Raw genomic sequence first — 19,570 nt, forward strand, 5'->3', positions numbered from 1 at the left:
AGACCAACTTTTACCTGTACATATTTATAATAAGTTAATAGATTTTCTATCAATTAACATGCTTTTCTTGTCTATATACATTAAAACACAAAAAATATGATCTATTCAGTAAAAAACTAATCAACCATCCCCGGTCTCCCTATCTAAGCAGAAATTATAGGTACCTACATGCGACATACGTAGATGTTTTATATTATTTAACTTATTATAGGTCGTTAGTCTGACACCTACTTCCTAATGAAAGAAATAGACCAAAACATCTAAAAATTCTTATTTTTTTTTAGACAGTCACTGTCAATAGTAGACCACGTCAATGCCAACATACTGGTTGTAAATGTTTGTTAACCTACTCACATATTACATAAAAACCACATGTAAGTATATTTTGCAAAACTGACAACAGCCACGACCTCAACACATTTGTTTGTATCGCGTAGTAGCCATTCCAGACAGCACATGCATGTATACATCAACAATTGTTTGTTTCTAATTTGGGTTACTCGCTGTCACTCACTGTTATAATATTACAGTACATACATATTTATAGTTATTGGACACTCCGGGCGAATCTTCGTTATTTTTATCTGCTGCATGCACGTAGTAAATTTTTTTGAAAACTATTTTTAATGCAAACGCGACCTCGTCAAATAACCACCATTATGTGAGAGAAAGAACCATTTTTATGGGCTTTATTATGTAAATTTCCGTTCTTCAGGAAATTAAAAAGCTTATAAATTTTCTAATAAAATATATGTATATTCTTCTATAAGATGATCCAAATGAAAAATGATTAATGTTTTCTTTAACTTTCAATAAGTTTCTTCAGCGTTATTTTTGTTTCTTTCCCAAACATCATCATTTTCTGGAAAAATAATAACCTAAATATATGGGTTTTCTAAAATAAAAACTATAAAGGCGTCACATTTCTTACATAAGAAAATACGTATTGAATAAAATAATTTGAAGTGGATGTATTCTTGCGGATCGCGATTTCGATCTTTTTGGATCTCATCAGCGCGTCGCAGACAGCTCCCACAAAACACAGACCAACTTTTACCTGCTGTCTTAACAGCACGTTTTAGAAAATACTACAAATGGCGCAGTAAACGCCATCTGTAGTACGATGCTACATTTTAGGATTACGTATGCTCCAACAAGGCCCATTTATATATATGGATATCTACTTCTGAAACGAATCCCGGCGTAGCTAACCTCAACGTGGTAGGCACGTTATCATAATCGATTAATCTTAACTTCTTTAGCGAGATAAAAAAAAAATTTTCTATCCTTCGGGAACAGTACTATTGTTCTGAATAAAAGGTATCCTCCGTTCTTTTGATTGGTTGAGCAGTTAAGGCGTGAAATGGGTATAAACACGGAGAAAACAAAATTTGTACGACAACGCAAAAATTACAACTTCCGATTGTAAATGACTGAACTTGCCGTAAAATTAGTAGAATTTATTAGGTTTATTTATAATATTAGTTATGATTAGATAGTCAAACCGATGCTTTGCCTTACGTTTTAGAGCATCATTAAGGTGAATGGGTTTCAGTTATTTATTACATTATGATTATATATTACCTTGTCCAGAATTGTGTTTGTTAAGTAATGTTTTTATAATCTATCGTTAACTAACAAGAATGATCTATCTCCACAAATCATTAAAACGAGGCGAAATTAATAATAAAAAAACTTCACTGCTTAGTTACTTTGAATTGTTAGAAATTATTGATTATAAACGGAAAATATGGCATTTAAGAATTTCTTCTGTTACATATATTTATTATTACCTAAAACTTTTCGTGTATTTCTACTATTCTGAACAATTTTTCAACAAATTGATAATTCACTTAGTGTATGTGTATATTTTTAAACTTGACATTGGAAAACCTATTTTAAATTTAAATGCAAAATCATGAGTTTCAAAAGATATATATAGCATTATAATAAAGAACAGGCTAAACAATCACAACAAAATTTAATATTATTATTGTGAAATGCTTACCTATAGTCATTAAAGTATTTATTTAAGACAGTGAAGTTAAATATAATTCAATGCAATAAATTGGTTCCCTTGATAAAGCTGGGATGTGGTTAGTCCAGTTTAAATTACATTACATTAGCTAAGGTATTCGGTTAAGATTGAAGTATTTGCTATTGGTTATATACATTAGGTAAATAGTTTATTTAAGGCAGTGTCTTTAAATACAATTCGAAGTTAAAAAATTCGTAGAGGCAGATACTATACGGTTACTCCATTTTAAAATGCATTGCGGTAGCTAAAATATAGTTATATTCGGTTAATTGTAAGATTAGTGCATTATGCCCCTTATATATACACACGAATGGTGAATCTACCGACCGGCTATTTCGCCGGTATACATAGAGCTGGAGCTGCAACGTAGAGAAATAAATATTAGAGTCAGACAAGGATGCACACTGCCACTGTTATTTTATAATCTACACATCTAAGACGCGATCAAAATCATAGTACCTACAACTGTAGGGATAGATATACAGGGACAAAAGATTAGTATGCTTAGATTTGCAGATGATATAACAGTATTAGCATCTGGCAAGGAGAAGATAGAGATAGCTTTAAATATAATGGAAGAGAAGTATTGGCAAAGCAGTATTGTATGAAAATAAATAGAAGTAATACAAAAATACTGGTATGCAAGGGAAGAAAAAGTAGAGAAGTGGCTGATTTTAGGAATATAGGAAGTCAGATAAGTCAGAACGGAAGGAGTAGTAGGGATATAAAGCAGAAGATAGCGCTGGGTCGAGTCGCCTTCAATAAAAAGAAGTCACTTCTACGCTTGAGAACGATTATTTATAAATTCAAAAAACATTGTTGAAGGTGTATGTTTGTAAAACGGCGCTGTACGGGTGCGAAACATGGGCAGTGGGCGAGGCGGAAAAGAAAAGGTTAGAAGCGTTCGAAATGTGGCGTTACAGGCTAAAGATGAGGATACCGTGGATAAAGAAAGTTAAAAATGAAGAGGTATTAGAAAGAATAGGTATACAGAGGACTCTATGGAAATCAATAAGGAATATGCGAGATAGGTTGGAAGGACGCCTTCTCAGGTATGAAAGTCTAGCAGAGACATATTAGATGCAGAAACAGAAATTAAGAGGAGTAGAGGCAGACCTAGATTAGATTACTGTTCGCAAATGGTTAAGGATGCGGGTTGTTCTAGTTTTAGGGAAATGCGAAGATTAGCTCAGGATAGGAAAGAGTGGAGGTACTTGTCCAATCAGTTTTAGGACTGACGACCTTATGAGGATGAGGACTGGTATAATGCGTTTTTAGTGATTACTCGTTTCTGATATCAATGAAGGGATCCATAATTTTTTTTGTTAATGCTTTTTTATCTATCATTTCTTTATACACAAAATACACAAGTGTAGTTTTGTTTTCGCATTTCATTCTTCAAAGCCCACAAAATTTTAGATACGTGTACCTCTATAGATAAGCTTTATATAGGACCTTACAGTACAGCACTGCTAGCCAATCAGAAATTAAATCTTTGGTGTCGCGTGCATTGTAACATCGGTTCTTTTACCGGTCTGTGAAATAGCCGGTTGACGGATTAACCCTTCGTGTGCAATCAGCCCTAGTTTCTATTCCTTTACACAAGATACTTGAGTGTGAACCTGCAACTATCCTTGACAGAATTTCCAAATTCTTATGATAGATTGATAACAGGATGTCGACGATGTGCTGCCAATTTCTATAAAATATGAGATCGTCTAATTGTATAAATGTGTTCCGTTTATAAATTACATTTTCAAAAATAAAACAAAAAACAATTAAAGGTTCAGTAGCAGTAACCTTAACCTTGGGCTCCCTACGTGATATGTACTTAATGACATATACATTTTTTATTATATATTCGAATATTTAATGGCTTATAACTCGGTAAATAAAGATTTATTTATTTTTATAAATAAGTAGGTGTTTTTTAACCGACATTGCCAAGACATGAATGCATTTTAGTGTTGTTAAATAAAGCATTAATTTTTTCCAACTTAACCACTTCTTTACAGTCATATTTTGAATGTAGTGGCTACGAATGGTATTATAATTATTTGAATATCTAAATATTTGAATTCTTATGTATAATACAAATGCACAAAAAATTATTTGAAATTTAAAAACTCAAATGTAGTCAAATAAACAAATATTTGAAAGTTCGAAACAATGAATATCTGGATAATATTGCGAATGTAAATCATCATACATCAAAATTTAGATATTCAAGTATCTGACATATTTAAATATTTGATTTATTGAATGTTTCATTATTTAAATATATACTTCAATATTTAGAAATATTCAAAAATCAAATAATTTGGATATTCGAATCAAATTATAAGCAAATATTTGATTGTACTTATTAAACACGAAAATTAATGTCAACTGTGAAAATTCTCAGTGCCTCATATTAATTATATATGTGTCTCCTCTAAAAATGTGAAACAAAACCTAGGCATTTTATTATCGAAGAAGATAATTTAAACAACACAGTAGCAGTCTAGCCTCTAGCAGTTACCTTTTTTCAAATCTTATCTTCTAATTCAAACACAGCACATATTTATGGCTTGGCTTAATCTATTTCACTACTCTAATGCATGTACAAAAACATATATTCAACTGACTTCAACAAAAGTCCTCAATTTGACTGTATTTCTTTTTGTATATTTTACGCTTACGCGATTTCTTCACCGAGTGTGGACCGATATTGATAATTCTTCTTGTACTGCATCAGCCATGTCTCAAGGAAGATCTTTAAGTGTTAATAAAATATCCCAGAAAATTAGAGGATAAGTCCCATATTTAGCTCATATAGGCAAAGTCGATTTTTATAAACTTTAAATTTTATTATTTAAACAAGAGTGCAGAATTGTTTTGAAATTTTGAACAGAAATAGTAAACAGTAAGTCATCAGAGGTATATATATATTTAATAATATTATACAATTAGTAAAATGACTTTATAGCTTATGGGTTTTGCACATGAACACCTTTTTGTAATCTTTCTCTGAACGCGATTTATTGTACTTTTGTTAAGTTTCTGACCTAGTCTAGACAGGAAAAAATATACCTTTATTACGAAGTTACGGACCTTTTTTACTTCACCTACAACACCAGACCTGTATCTAATAAATAACAGCTATTTATTTAAAATCATATGTTTTACTCATTCTTGCATGGACAAATTTCATTTACACTGTATATACTAATTTAAAATAACCTTTTTCTATTTATAAAGGAATCGCAACTAGTCGTATACGTAACACAGTGGTACAGGTTCGTACGTATGTATGTACTTATTTTACAAATAAAACTTCGTACCTCAACCCAAACCCTCAATTATAGATACAACAAATAAAACGAGTGAATTATTACTTACCTATTAAAATAGCAACAATTTGAAACCACTGGCGATTTCGTTGATCTCCTGGATGCACTTTAAGTTCACTAATCATTTTTTTAGGAGCGCTACCAAGTGCCGAGTGCTTGGGTGGAGCAATGCCCCGCGTATCTAACAATATTCTTACAGCGTGTTATTGCTATTTTAAAATTTTATGTGTCCCCCGTTAAGTGCGAGCATTTTTGACTTTTTCGTAGTTTACAATCACTTAACGAAGCAAATCGATCAGCATCACGCTGGCCCGTTTATGCCGGCTCTGATAATAGAAGCGTCTATTAATACGTGAATGTTTAAAACAATTTTTGCCAAGTGAGATGAAAAGCCACATGCGGGTGCATGTACAGTAGTTATCTAAATAAACAATACATCACAAATCGTCTAATCGTTTTTGAAAAAGAGAACAACGTGATGTGCCAAAACGCTATCGCTTCTTATAAATGTAAATAGATGCATGCAAACGAAAATGCACAATATTTTGTGTAATTATAAACTGATAATTTATAAAATATTTGAACAAACATGCGAAAGTGTAATAAATTACGTAAAATACTGCAGTTACACTAGTACTAGTATCAAAACAAGTACTATTCAAACTTCTAACTCATTAGGACCGATGTGTACCGACTGTAGGGTACGAAACGACAATAAAATTGTTAAAAAAAGGTAATATTTAATTAAGGGACGAAACGAGGAGATACAAAAAGAGGATAAACGGTAAATTCGAACAGTTTGCTCTTGCTTCATGAACAATTGAATAAATCCATTAATTTTTATTTTATATGCCTAATGACAAACAAAAGTTAGAATTACAGTAAAACTAAGTTGTACCCGCGGCTTCGCTCGCATTGATGTCCTTAGGTGTCAAGGAGCATCGGCGATCACATAAAACTAATTTTTTATATCCCTCAGGAAAGGTCTTTTTTTCCGGATAAGAAAAGGAACTCTATGTCCTTTTCTGTTACCCTGACAATGTCTGTACAAAATTTCGTGATGGGTTCTACCCGTGGCTTCGCTCGCGTTGATGTCCTAAATACATGCAAAGGATCAAGGACTACCACATAAAATTAATTTTTCTATCCTTCGGGAACAGAAGCGGATTAAACGTAGAAAGCGTCCTAGGCAAACACCTCATCAACGCCACCCTACCGTCCATAGATTAAAAATTATAACTATAGTACATACTAGTGGTATACACGGATGATGATCAGGCCCCTAGCGAAGTATTCTATTGGGGGTGCAACCGAATAACCAACGCTATGTTTCAAAAACGCTATCGAAGCGTTTTTCAAGGGAGGAGAATCATACGTTACAGCTCGGCAGTAGTTTTGTTCCCATTCACTACAATATCAGACGTTTACGTGTTGGCCACGTAAAAAATTGATTCTTAAATGGATGCAGAAGTTTCGAGCTACAGGTTCCTCCATAAATCAGCCACGTTCGGGTCCGAGCAGAACTGACGAAACAGTAAATGAAGTTGCAGCTAGTGTTCATCGCAATTCTCGACTATCAATACTTAGAGCGAATTTTGAAGCGTGATCTGAAATTTCATCCCTATAAAATCCAGATAGTGTAGATAGTAACGAAAAATGGTCACAATCTACGAAAAAGCTTTTGTCAGACTGTTATTGAGGGATTTTGAATAGTGTGTTTTGAAGTGATGAAGCAGATTTCCATTTGAATTGATATGTGAATAAGTAACCAGAATTGTCGCTTCAGGGCACCTATCAATTCCAGGCAAAAACATCAAACACCACTGTAAAGCCCAAAAGTGACAGTGTGGTGTGCTCTGTCAGCCAATAATTCGGGCTGTGTTTTTTTAAATTTGAGAGATGCAACAACAGGAGTTACTGGTGATGCATATCGACAAATGATATCAAGTTATTTTAAATCCAGGCTTCAAGAACATGCTGCTACTTACTTAGTTTCAGCAGGAGGAAGCCACTTCCCAAACTGCAAGAACTGTGCACCAACAGAAAGTGAGAAACGACTTTTTTTGTAAATATTTCTTAAGGATAGTTTTTCATTATTCCAAATTTCATTTCAAATATTATTTCATTTCAATTTCTTATCTTGTAAATACTTTGGTTTTCTTTCAATTTAAACTCTATTGTTCTCTCAATCACTTTTACCCAGAATTCCAACTTCAACCATACCTGCATGCGCTCCCATACTAATATCTGGTTTTACCCGTAATTGCTTTCTCTTGAACTCTATACTGCTTAATTCTACGTATTCCTACAAACTAGTGTCTTCACCCTCTCTCTCACTACTTTTCCTTCTAGAACATTCTATCAAAATTACTAACAATCCTATCCTATAAATACTCCCAAATTTCATATCTCAAGACAGTCTCTCGTCTACCGCCTCTACTACCATTTGTAAGTGTTTCTGCTTTTATCTGTATTGTTTTCATTTTTGTTGTCTTTGTTATTGTTATTGTTGCATTATCTTGTTCTTTTTGTCACTTTGTTCTCGTTTGTTTGTTTCACTCCTTGTGCCTTTTTGTTACTTGTGTTTTCGTTTTGTTCTTGTTGTATATAAATTGTTATTCGTTATTGTTAGTGTTTTCTTGGTATTTAAATAATTTAACACCAAAAGACACTAAAAAAGAATATATTTATATTGCATGGGTACTTACTGACAATTACTTTTTTATTTTTCAAAAATTTTCCGCGCATGCTCCTTTGTAAATTTGCGCTCTAGGCATGTCTCTGGTTTGCCTTACGGATAATTCGCTTCTGTTTGGGAACAGTATTTTTTTTTCTAAATGAAAGTTACTCTGTGTCCTTTTCTTGCCCCTAACAATATGTGTACAAAGTTTCATGATATCTATATTCTACCCTGCGGTTTCGTTCGGGTTGATGTTCTAAATACGTCAATACGACAACCACATAAAACTTACTTTGTTTCTCCCTCGGGAAGAGTATTTCCTTTTCTGAATAAAAAGTATTCTACGTCCTTTTATGTACCCCTCACAATGTGTGTACAAGATTTCATGATGGTCGGTTGAATAGTTGAAGTGTGAAATGGTATCAAATAAACAAACAAGCAACTAAACATTCGCATTTATGGTATTACATGTCTGCGTTTAGAAAAAAAATTATATGATGATTATAGGAATTTTTTACTTTTACTTTTTTGTAACCCTCTACTTAATAACTTATATCTACAAAAAAAATAAGAAAGTAGTTTCATATTCGTAAGTCCATCATTACAAAATAATTCAAAAGAAGTTAAAATACAATTTTAATGACAATCTTCGAACGCCTAAACCCTGTACCACAAATTACACTTCGTTTCATTCGGTTGCCTACATATAAGCTTGTGTGTTAATATAAATGTGTTATGTCAAAAATGTTTGAGTGCATATCACTTTTCGAAAGACAATTGTGGATACAAAAACTTTTGTACAGCATTTAATAATTCTCTCGGTTAAGTTTAAAGAATAGGTGCAAAAAATACGAACTCGATACAAATTTTTATGAAAGTAATCAAGCAACAATGTGGGAAAGGTTTTTATTTTTACGAGACCAACAACCTACGTTTCGCTTTAATTTTGAGGCATCTTCAGGGTTAGGTTTATAAGTTATAAAATATGCAAGTCCAAGGTTATAAGATTGCCCCATTGTACCTTGATTTCTCACTTTATACAATTGTTGGGGAAGAAATGTCAACAAAAATCATAATATAATTGATAGAAATCTTTGATACTTTGTGAAGCTCTATTATAATTTAAAATCACTAAAATCATGTGAATGTATTCAATTTTTTAGCCTATAAGATCAATAAATCTAACTACACATTGTTCAAAAGTTACATGTTTTTTATTTAGAGAATAGCGTTGAAGTATTTTTGTATAGCTTTTACTAGGTTATTATATTCATTTTTATTAAGAAATTATTAATCTTTTCTAAAAAAAGAATCAATTAAAAGTAAGTGTTGTTTAACGAATGACAACTAATGTAAGCATTTTCTAGAATGGTAATTTTACCAAGGAATCAAACTTTCTAACCGCACGTAAAAATTAAAACTCGTACTGACCATTCAACTGAGAAAGTGGCACAGTTTCTACCTAGATAACTCTTTATCATCTTCAGTTCTTCTTACTTAAGTATATCATTTTAACTAGAACAGCTTTTCAATCGTAGACACGAATGCAGGTGAATAAACCCAGATATTTAAATGTCGATCAATTAATAAGATAAATAATCAGTATTCCATTTTAATTAATTAATTTCTGTATAAATGTGATTATAGCAGTATTAGCATCTAGCAAGGAGGATCTAGAGATAGCTTTAAATAAAATGGAAGCGGTACTCAGAGGCGGATTAAATGTCGAGAGCGCTCTAGGCTAGCACCCCATAGGCGCCCCTCTGGCGGTCATATATTTTGCAAAATACTTTTTATTTATTAGGTACTTCCTTTTTAGGTTTAAAAACTTCCGCGAGCGCCCCTTTTTAATCTTGCGCCCCTAGGCATATGCCTACTTTGCCTTATGGATAATCCGCCACTGGCGGTACTGACAGATCAGTTCTATATGAAAATAAATAAAAGTAAAACTAAAATACTGATATGCAAGGGAAGAAGAAGTAGGGAAAGAGCGAATATAAAGATAGGAGACGAAAAATTAAAAGAAGTGGCTGATTTTAGATATCTAGGAAGTCAGATAAGTCAGGACGGAAGGAGTAGTAGGGATATAAAGCAGAGGATAGCGCAGGGTCGTGTCGCCTTTAATAAAAAGAAGTCACTTCTATGCTCGCGAACGGTTAATTTAGAAATTCGAAAATAGTTGTTAATGGTGTATGTTTGGAGCGCGGCGCTATACGGGTGCGAAATATGGACAGTGGGCGCGGCGGAAAAGAAAAGGTTAGAAGCCTTCGAAATATGGTGTTATAGGCGGATGATGAGGATAACGTGGGTAGAAAACGTTAGAAATGAAGAGGTATTAGAAAAAATTGGAGAACACAGGACTTTATGGAAGTCAATAAAAAATAGGCGAGGTAGGTTGGTAGGACACCTTCTCAGGCATGAAGGTCAATTAAAAAAGGGGAAATCACAAAGGTAAAGTACGCATAGTAACTGTATCGAGAATTTTTCTTTTTCGACCAATAGGAACATTTTCTTTCGGCTTTTTAGTTCAAATTAAAAAAAAAACGAAAATAAGTCACTTTTGACACCCTGTATCTTTTTCCACACCAACATTTTATTAATGGCATGGTTGGTCCAATTTTCATATTTTGGTCCACTTGTTCTATGTCCGAATAATTATGACTCACCCTGTATAGTTAGTCACCTTTGGACACGCACAATAAGATTGAATTTAACTATACTGATTATCCTGTTACATAACCGTAAAAGAATAAAGTGTTTTTTAATACTTCTTAAAACTTTAGTATTATAATTTTCAAGGATACATTTGAAATGTAAAAAGTCTTTTATTCCTTTACGCTTATTAAATGCGTTTTTTATCACTTACATACCGCTCCTAACGCAAGTTTTTAATGGGAAAATAACATACGTCAGAGCAGTACCTACTGCTCACAATGTAACACATGAGCAAAAGAGATGATTTATCGTCTTATTACGAAATAATACTTAAAACGGAGCAAAAAGTTATATTATCTATTAACTCTTTCTGGTAATATACCGCAATATTTATTATCGGGTAATCATTTAAAATAATAAACCTATTAGGTACTGATGACTACCCGAGATAAAAATGTTCAGTCTCTCAGAGTCTCTGAAAGCGAGACTCGAGTCTCCGTCTCTCAACGAGTCTCTCTGGTGCCGCTGAGAAAGACTGTCGAGAGACTGTCAAAAAAACTGTTTAGCGTCTCTGAACGAGAGACTCGAGTCGCTTATAGAGAGATCCTCATTTCGTATCCAGTCTCTGAACGAGAGACTCGAATCTCTGAACGAGAGACTAGAGTCGCTCATAGAGAGATCCTCATTTCGTATCCAGTCTCTGAACGAGAGACTCGAATCTCCCAATATGGTGTCTCGATAGACATGTTTAAATTTTCTGAGTTCAACATATTTCAGAGATCCCAGTCTTTCTAAGAGATTCTCGAGTATTTCATTTTTTCAGTTTCATTAATTCAGTCTCTCTGTGAGAGACTCGAATCTCTGTATTAACAATTTTATCGTTCAAGTCTCTCATACAGAGACTGTGAGAGATTTATAAAAACACCTAGGCAATAACTGAGAGACTGTTAGAGACACTCTCAAAGTCAAAGACTTTGAGAGACTAAAAATTTTTGTCTAGGTTAAATTGATCTTGGTCTTATAGTCTTGTATCAAGACTAAAATCAAGACCGAACGAACAAGTCCAAAACTAAAACCAAAACCTGACGAACAAGATGAAGACTAAAACGCCAGGTACGCCTTAATGGTTTTCCACCAAAATTTGTTTGTCATACGATAGAAATTTCCAGATTGAGTTGTTTTTAAATTTAAGAGCATAGATTTAAACAAAATCAGGCTTCACGTTTACCCGTTTTTGAAATATATGCAGAACAAAAATGGAAATTTTTAAAGTATCCATAGACTTGAATAGTCTACATGGTATTAAAAAATTCGATTATTCTTTATATGCCAATACCAAACTAACATTAATAAATAATCTGTTAGAATGTTTAAGTGAGTATTTCTTACCTTAACTGAGCCTTGTGATGAACGAACCTATAGAAATGGTACCTAATGGGATCCCGTTGTCTTTGGGCATCTATAGAACCCTAAAAAGAAAATCTATTTTATAGAACTGTTACTAACTAAAAAAGTAATTTATTTTGTGAATAAAGAAGATTTATTTTTGATTATAAAGATATTAGTTCAATATGAATAAAATTGTTAACAATTCACTTTTGAACTATACTAAAAACTAAAGTAGACCTTTACAAAGGTGACAGGCAGTTCTTTCACAACTCGTGCTTTATTGGTGGGGGAAACAGTGATTTGTCCATACGAGCTGAAGAACACAAAAATTTTCTAATAATATTTTTTTGTCTTAATTGGTTTAAATTGGTTCTTAGTTCTTTGAATATATGCAAACTGTATAATCAACTATGCTTACATGAGTTCATACAATCTATCTATATTCTATACGCAGCCTTAGCATACGTTATCCTTTAGTTATTTTATATACAGGTTATTATAAAATGTTGCTATGGAAAAAGATATAGGGTATCAAAGGTGACATATTTTTTTCGGTTTTCGGTAATGATTCCTCAAAATTTTTATAAACCGTAACCAAAATTGACACAGAGGTATAACTTTGGTCAAGAATTACATTTTTTTACAGGGAAGATCACCTAAGGATGAAATTGGATCGTACCTTTCTTTGACGAAACGTCTTAATAAATTTCATTATAAAACATGATATAAGCTTATGTAAAATTGTTAACTTGCTTTAACTAGATAATTTCAATCGTCTTTGGCAAAAACGTAGTAAAACATTTTAGTGCACTTAAAAATAGCGAACAACTGCTCGGACCGTATGTTCTCTCTCCAAACTTAAATCATCATCATCATCATAAGATCGTTAGTCCTAAAACTGGTTGGACATGTACCTACATTCAATCCTATCCTGAGCTAATCTTCGCATTTCCCTGAAACTAGGACATCCCACATCCTTAACTATTTGCGAACGGTAATTCAATCTAGATCTACTTCTACTCCTCTTGACTCCTGTTTCTGCCTCCAATATGTCTCTGACTAGACCTGCCTGAGAAGGTGTCCTACCAATCTAACTCACCTATTTCTTATTGACTTCCATAGAATCCTCTGTTCTCCTATTCTTTCTAATACCTCTTCATTTTTAACCTTAACTATCCACGGTATCCTCATCATTCGCCTGTAACACCACATTTTGAACGCTGCTAACCTTTTCTTTTCCGCCGCGCCCACCGTCCATGTTTTGCACCCGTAAAGTATCGCGCCTCTATGCTCGTGAACACTTAATTTAGAAATTCGAAAAAGATTGTCAAAGGTGTATGTTTGTAGCGCAGTGCTGTATTTGTGTGAAACATGGGCCGTGGGCACCACAAAAAAGAAAAGGTTAGAAGTGTTCGAAATGTGGTGTTACAAGTGAATGATGAGGATACCGTGGATAGAAAAGGTTAGAAATGAAGAGATGGAAAGAATAGAATAGAAAATTCTATGCAAAGTGATAAGAAATAGGCGAGATAGGTTGATAGAACACCTTCTTAGGCATGAACAGGGGTTAAGAGGAGTAGAGGGCGATCTAAATTAGATTACTGTTCGCAAATAGTTAAGGATGTTCTAGTTTAGAAGAAATGAGTCGATTAACTCAGGATAATAAAGAGTGGAGGAGCCCCTCTAACCAGTCTTAGGACTGTCCACCTTATGATGATGATAAAAACCTCCGACTAATATACGTTAAAGCAAACGCATAAATGAGGGAAATCAAATTCGGAAGCAGCGAATAGTGTAGTATGTGTTCAGACCAGGGTACATTTACCTGCCGTTTTCTTGAAACATTAAGTTGGAAATTCAAATATTCAATTTTGTTGGTTTTTACAAATATTATATGTAAGTGGTTTAGGTGTAATTTTAGGGTATCGAACTTTGCAGGTAACAATATCTTTAAGATACCTTATCTTCAAGGTACTTAAATAATATTAGAAACCAGTTGGTTAGCACTTTCACCCCTTCCTCTATCAGGGTGGAGATTATGTTATAAATAGGCTGACACACTCATAATGAGACATCAAAATAGAGACATCAAATAAGAACAATTAAGACAACAACAGACAACAATTAGTAGCATCAGTGTAATCATCAAGTTCAGGGTCTTCAATATATGTATTAACTGTATATATGTAAATAAATATTACTAAGTGCAGTTATTCGTGTTATTCATCACTGAGGTAAATTATTTGCACTTACAATCCTTCCAAAAATTCGTGTGCTCCCTCATAGGAGAAAGAAGTGGCGCGGCAGCGCAAAATAAATAAAACAGTATGCATAATTTATGGATAACTCCAAAGATCTTAGGACAGCTTAAATTTTGCTGTGGCATAACGTATAATGAATTGAGCTTAACATTAGTTTTCCAGAATCGAATAGAACACTTATCAATGTCCACGCGCCGTTACTCTGAATACGTGTGTTAATTTGATCCAATACTAAATTCTAGAACATAATCTGCTATTATTTTTCAATTAAAATAATGATTCTAAACATAGGTAAAAAGTAAGTGTATAATTAAGTGTCTAATGTAATAACGAAAGAGAAACCGCTGCGGATTACAGCAACAATCATGGCAATCAAACAGCTTTGTGCTTGTATCATAAACATATTTAATATACGTACCAGGTCTACTCAAAAAGTATCGAGATTTTTGTTTTTTCTCAAAAATTTAATTATTTATTCATAAATATCTATTTTATCCCCTTCAAAGTAATCTCCACCAAATATTATACACTTATGCCAATGCTTTTTCCAATCGCCGAAGCACTTCAAAAATAATTTTTTGTGATCTTGTATAGCTCCTCCTCCGAAGCCGTGTTTATCTCCTCAATCGGAGCGTAACGTCGTCCATTCGTGAGGCTTTTCATTGCGGAACAAGTCACAAGGCGGGGGGGGGGGCAAATCTGGGGAATACGGTGACTGCAGCATTATTAGTGTGTTGTTTTTGAACAAAATCTCTCCCACAAGCAACGATGCGTGAGAAGGGGCGTTATCATGGTGCAAGGCGTTTTTGTTCTTCCACAAATCCTGGCAGATGGTTTCGCGCAAATGGCGCTGTAAACGCCATCTGTAGTACAGTGCTACATTTTAGGATTACGTATGCTTCAGCAAGGTCTATTTAAATATATGGATATCTACTTTCTGAAACGAATCCCGGCATAGCTCACGTCAACGTGGTAGGCACATTACCATAATCGAATAAAATAACTCGAAGTGGTCTGTATTCTGTCGAAACTGCCAGACGCGGATCGCGATTTCGATCTTTTTGGATCTCATCAGCGCGTTGCAGGCAGCTCCGACAGAACACAGACCATCTTTTACGTGCTGTCTTAACAACGCATTTTAGAAAATACGACAAATGGCGCTGTATTTTATTTTATTCGATTATGATAACGTGCCTACCACGTTGAGGTGAGCTACGCCTGGATTCGTTTCAGCAAGTAGATATCCATATATTTAAATTGACCTTGCTGAAGCATACGTAATCCTAAAATGTAGAACTGTACTACAGATGGCGTTTACAGCGCCATTTGTCGTATTTTCTAAAACGCGCTGTTAAGACAGCAGGTAAAAGTAGGTCTGTGTTTTGTCGGAGCTGCCTGCGACGCGCTAAGGAGATCCAAAAAGATCGAAATTGCGATCCGCGTCTGGCAGTTTCGACACAATACAGACCACTTCAAATTATTTTGTTCCTTATTGACCGTTCTACCCTGTGGCAAGAACTCACGATGCACCACGTCCCTGCAATCGAAGGAAACTTAAAGCAAAACTTTCACATCCGACCTAACTTTTTCGGTGCGGCAGCTTCATTCGGATGATAGAGATTTGGTTTCTACGTCATAACCGTAAGCCCATGATTCGTCACTAGTTATGATCCTCTGAAGCAAATTTGGATCGTCGCGGACAGAGTCGAAATTGAGGAATTCTGGTATGAATTTCGCGGCGACACATCTCAAACCCAAATCATTTGTAAAAATCGAATGGCAGGAGCCAATTGATGCATTTTGGTCCTCAGCAACTTCTCTAACTGTGATTCGACGATTGGCCAATACTATTTTGTTCACTTCATCAATGTTTTTGTCTGTTGTCGACTTGCTAGGGCGTCCGGCAAGCTCTTCGTCGTTTACATTTTCTCTCCCCTCTGAGAACATTTTGTACCATCATTAAACGTTGCTTCGGTCCAAGGTAGCTTCACCATATGCAACAGTCAACATTCGGAATGTGCCGTGCACTTAATTTTGTTTTTCACACAAAATTTGATATAGATTCTTTGATCCATTTTCCGGAATAGGCAAAAATCAAAGACGAGTCAAAACACATGCAAGCAATGCAGCTTTTAAAAATTAAGTTAACATTCAACATGGCCGAACTTGTCGATATAAGAGACATGAGTACCAACATGCTACAAAGAAATCGAAAATCGAATATACGTAACCCGCGGAAATGCAAAATTCGCTATGCTTTTTGAACAGACCTCGTACATCTATCTATATAAAATTATTGTTGAGGATTTTAGATTCAACTAGCATTAATAGACTACATATCTAACCTATGCACAGAATAAAAGTTCATATCGTTTATATGGATATGTGCGTTAGTGTTATTCCGCTGCGTGAAAGTAGTCGGTAATACGCCAGTTTTAAGATCTGGAACAATGCAAGGTTAATGTAGAACAAGTAACTCTTCACACTTGTGCGGGTCAGTTTTAAAGCAAATGCGATGTTTTACTAACGTAAAAAAGGAACTTATATTCATAAAAGTGACCAATCTGTTAAATTTGTGATAGTTTTGATTCGAATCTTTGGCCGAAAACGTTATTTACTGAAAATACGGTAAGTAGAAACGTAAGTTAAAACTTTGGTACAACTCTTAACCAATGACAGAATTTTCTTCAAGGTTAGCGACTTAGTTACTGATGAAGTACTAACATAATCTATTATACGGAAAGAAGCTTATGCAGGTCATTTAAATTCTAAAAAACAAATATGTAAATTTCAAACCGCCTTTAATTAGGTATGACTAAAAAGGAAATTAAAATTTTTACTTAAACACAGCTCCACTTTAAATGATTTATTGTATAATTAGTAGTTACTTTAGTAGAATAAGTAGGTTTGTATATAAACAAAATAAAATGTTTAAAGAAAAAGTTCAAGCTCATTATCAGCAGTAATGATTACGTATGCTAATTATGGAAACTGCTGGATACGTTTTAATTGGGTATGACCGGTGACCATCTATTACGCCCTTTTCTGAAGTCCTTGCTATTGCGCTATCTAATAAATTATTTAGTAAAGCTTGTCATAACAAACTTAAAATAGTACGGCAAATTTTTTTTTCGGAATCTCAAACAAGGTGTAAAACTTAATCATGATCATCATAAGGTCCCCATCCCTAACAGTAGATGACAGTTCGGCCTCAAAATTCTATGTATTTTCTTTTAAAGATTCATATTCACCCTTTCTGTGTACTTTTACCCCCTCCATTCCTACTCTGACGTCACGGCCGTCAGCCATTTTTGACATCTGTCATCGCCGACCATCTTTGACAGCTGTCATTGTCAGCCATATTTGACAGCTGTCATCGCTAGCCATCTCTGACAGCTGTGATCGTCAGTCAGGGCTTCGCCCCGCTCGTTCCGCATATGCTCTGTTTCCTTTAAATCCCCCCTTCATCTGTTCAAGCCCCATTACCCAGCTGCACCTTTGACACCACTTCTTCCTAACTTTGCAAATTTTTCCAAATCTCGAAAGCTAGAGCAATCTACATCTCTATTAACAATTGACTACCTTTTTAACTCCTGTTTCTGTTTCTATAGGGTTGTTCGGAAAGTCATTTCGTTTTTTTTTGTGGAAATGAAAGACAGTTTTCGTATAATAAACAAATACTTTATTAAATTATATATTGACCGTTCTGGTCCAACACCTTTTGCCATCTTTCTGGTAGTAGCATAATTCCACGCTCATAAAATTTTTGGTCTTTGCTGGCAAAAAACTGATCGAGGAGGTTTTTGACCTCCTCATTTGAGGTGAAGGTTTTACCGTCTAAAAAATTTTGGAGTGACCGGAACAAATAATAATCCGATGGTGCCAGGTCTGGAGAATATGGTGGGTGTAGCATTGTATCCCATTCAAGCTGTAAAAGCTTTTGGCGAGTGACCAAACTTGTGTGAGGTCTCGCGTTGTCTTGGTGAAACACTACACCTTTCCTGTTGATTAGTTCTGACCTTTTCTGTTGAAGTGCATCATTCAGTTTGTCCAGCTGATGACAGTAGACTTCCGAATTAATCGTTGTGTTATCCGGTAAAAGCTCAAAAAAAACGATTCCTTTAAAATCCCACCAAACAGACAGCATCACCTTTTTTTGGTGAATATCGGCTTTGGAAATGGTTTGAGCCGGTTCATCTTTTTTGCTCCATGACCTCTTGCGTTTGACGTTGTTGTATACAACCCATTTTTCGTCCCCAGTGATGATGCGCTTCAAAAACGGATCATTTTCGTGACGTTTGAGAAGCGAATCGCAGACGTCAATGCGGCGACACAGATTTCTCTCTGTGAGAACATGGGGAACCCATACATCGAGCTTCGAGGATAATCCCAGGCCTTTCAAGTGGTCATAAACTGTTGAATTTGATAAATTTAACCTCAATCCGATCTCACGTGTTGTTATTCGCCGGTTCACATCAACTAATGCCTTTATCGCGTCTTTATCAGCTTCAACCGGCCTTCCCGAACGTGGTGCATCTTCGACATCAAAATTGCCGGATCGAAATTTAGCGAACCAGTTCTGGCACTGGCGTACTGTCAACACACCTTCTCCATACACATCAGTCAATTTCTTTCTGGCTTGAACAGCATTTTTACCCTTTCTGTAGTAAAACAGTAAGATATGTCGAAAATGCTGCTTATCGCTCTCCATATTTAAAAGGGCACCAACCAAAAACTACTGCGTAGAATTAATTGGAATTTTTCACACACAAGCCTTGCTATATGAGCTCTCAAAGCATATAAAAAGTTGGTTGCAAAAGAATACAATTAAATCCTCTGTCGGGAAAAAACGAAATGACTTTCCGAACAACCCTATAATATGTCACTAATTAGTCCTTTACGTTTAAGAATGTGTTCTACTACCAAGTTATCCTTCCTATTTCTTATTAAGTAACATAACGTTCTGCTACTCATTTTAATATCTTCTCATTTGAAACCTTTTCCGCACAATACCATTCATATTATTCTAAACATCACATCTAAATGGTTCCTAACTTTTTCTTTTCGAAAGATTTACTAAACCTAGAACATCCCGTATCCTTAACTATTTATGAAAGTAATATAATCTGGGTCTACCTGTATTCCTGTTAATTTTTTGTTTCTGCTTCCGATATCTCTCTAATTAGTCATTCATTCTTGAGAAGATGTCCTACTA

At 34.7% G+C, this 19,570-nt stretch overlaps 2 protein-coding genes across 3 annotated transcripts in view; one reads left to right on the plus strand and one right to left on the minus strand.

The window, feature by feature from the left end:
- The window catches only part of LOC108734427 (facilitated trehalose transporter Tret1-like), a 9,954-nt gene extending 4,141 nt beyond the window's left edge, over positions 1-5,813 (minus strand). Inside the window, exon 1 of the mRNA XM_018465993.2 lies at positions 5,420-5,813. Within this exon, the coding sequence (XP_018321495.1) occupies positions 5,420-5,495 (76 nt within the window). The 5' untranslated portion in view covers positions 5,496-5,813. The remainder of the gene's footprint in view (positions 1-5,419) is intronic.
- A 1,539-nt stretch (positions 5,814-7,352) lies between these two features.
- LOC108734429 overlaps positions 7,353-19,570 on the plus strand; it is a 78,370-nt gene continuing 66,152 nt past the window's right edge. Inside the window, exon 1 of one of the 2 annotated variants that reach the window (XM_018465996.1) lies at positions 7,353-7,416. The gene's annotated coding sequence lies outside the window, so the exon portion shown is untranslated. Of the gene's footprint in view, positions 7,417-16,776; positions 16,984-19,570 lie in introns of those variants that run through there. The other variant, XM_018465995.1, reaches the window with a different exon arrangement.

Source organism: Agrilus planipennis, unplaced genomic scaffold (genome assembly GCF_000699045.2).
Source record: "Agrilus planipennis isolate EAB-ADULT unplaced genomic scaffold, Apla_2.0 scaffold96, whole genome shotgun sequence".
Lineage (NCBI taxonomy): Eukaryota > Metazoa > Arthropoda > Insecta > Coleoptera > Buprestidae > Agrilus > Agrilus planipennis.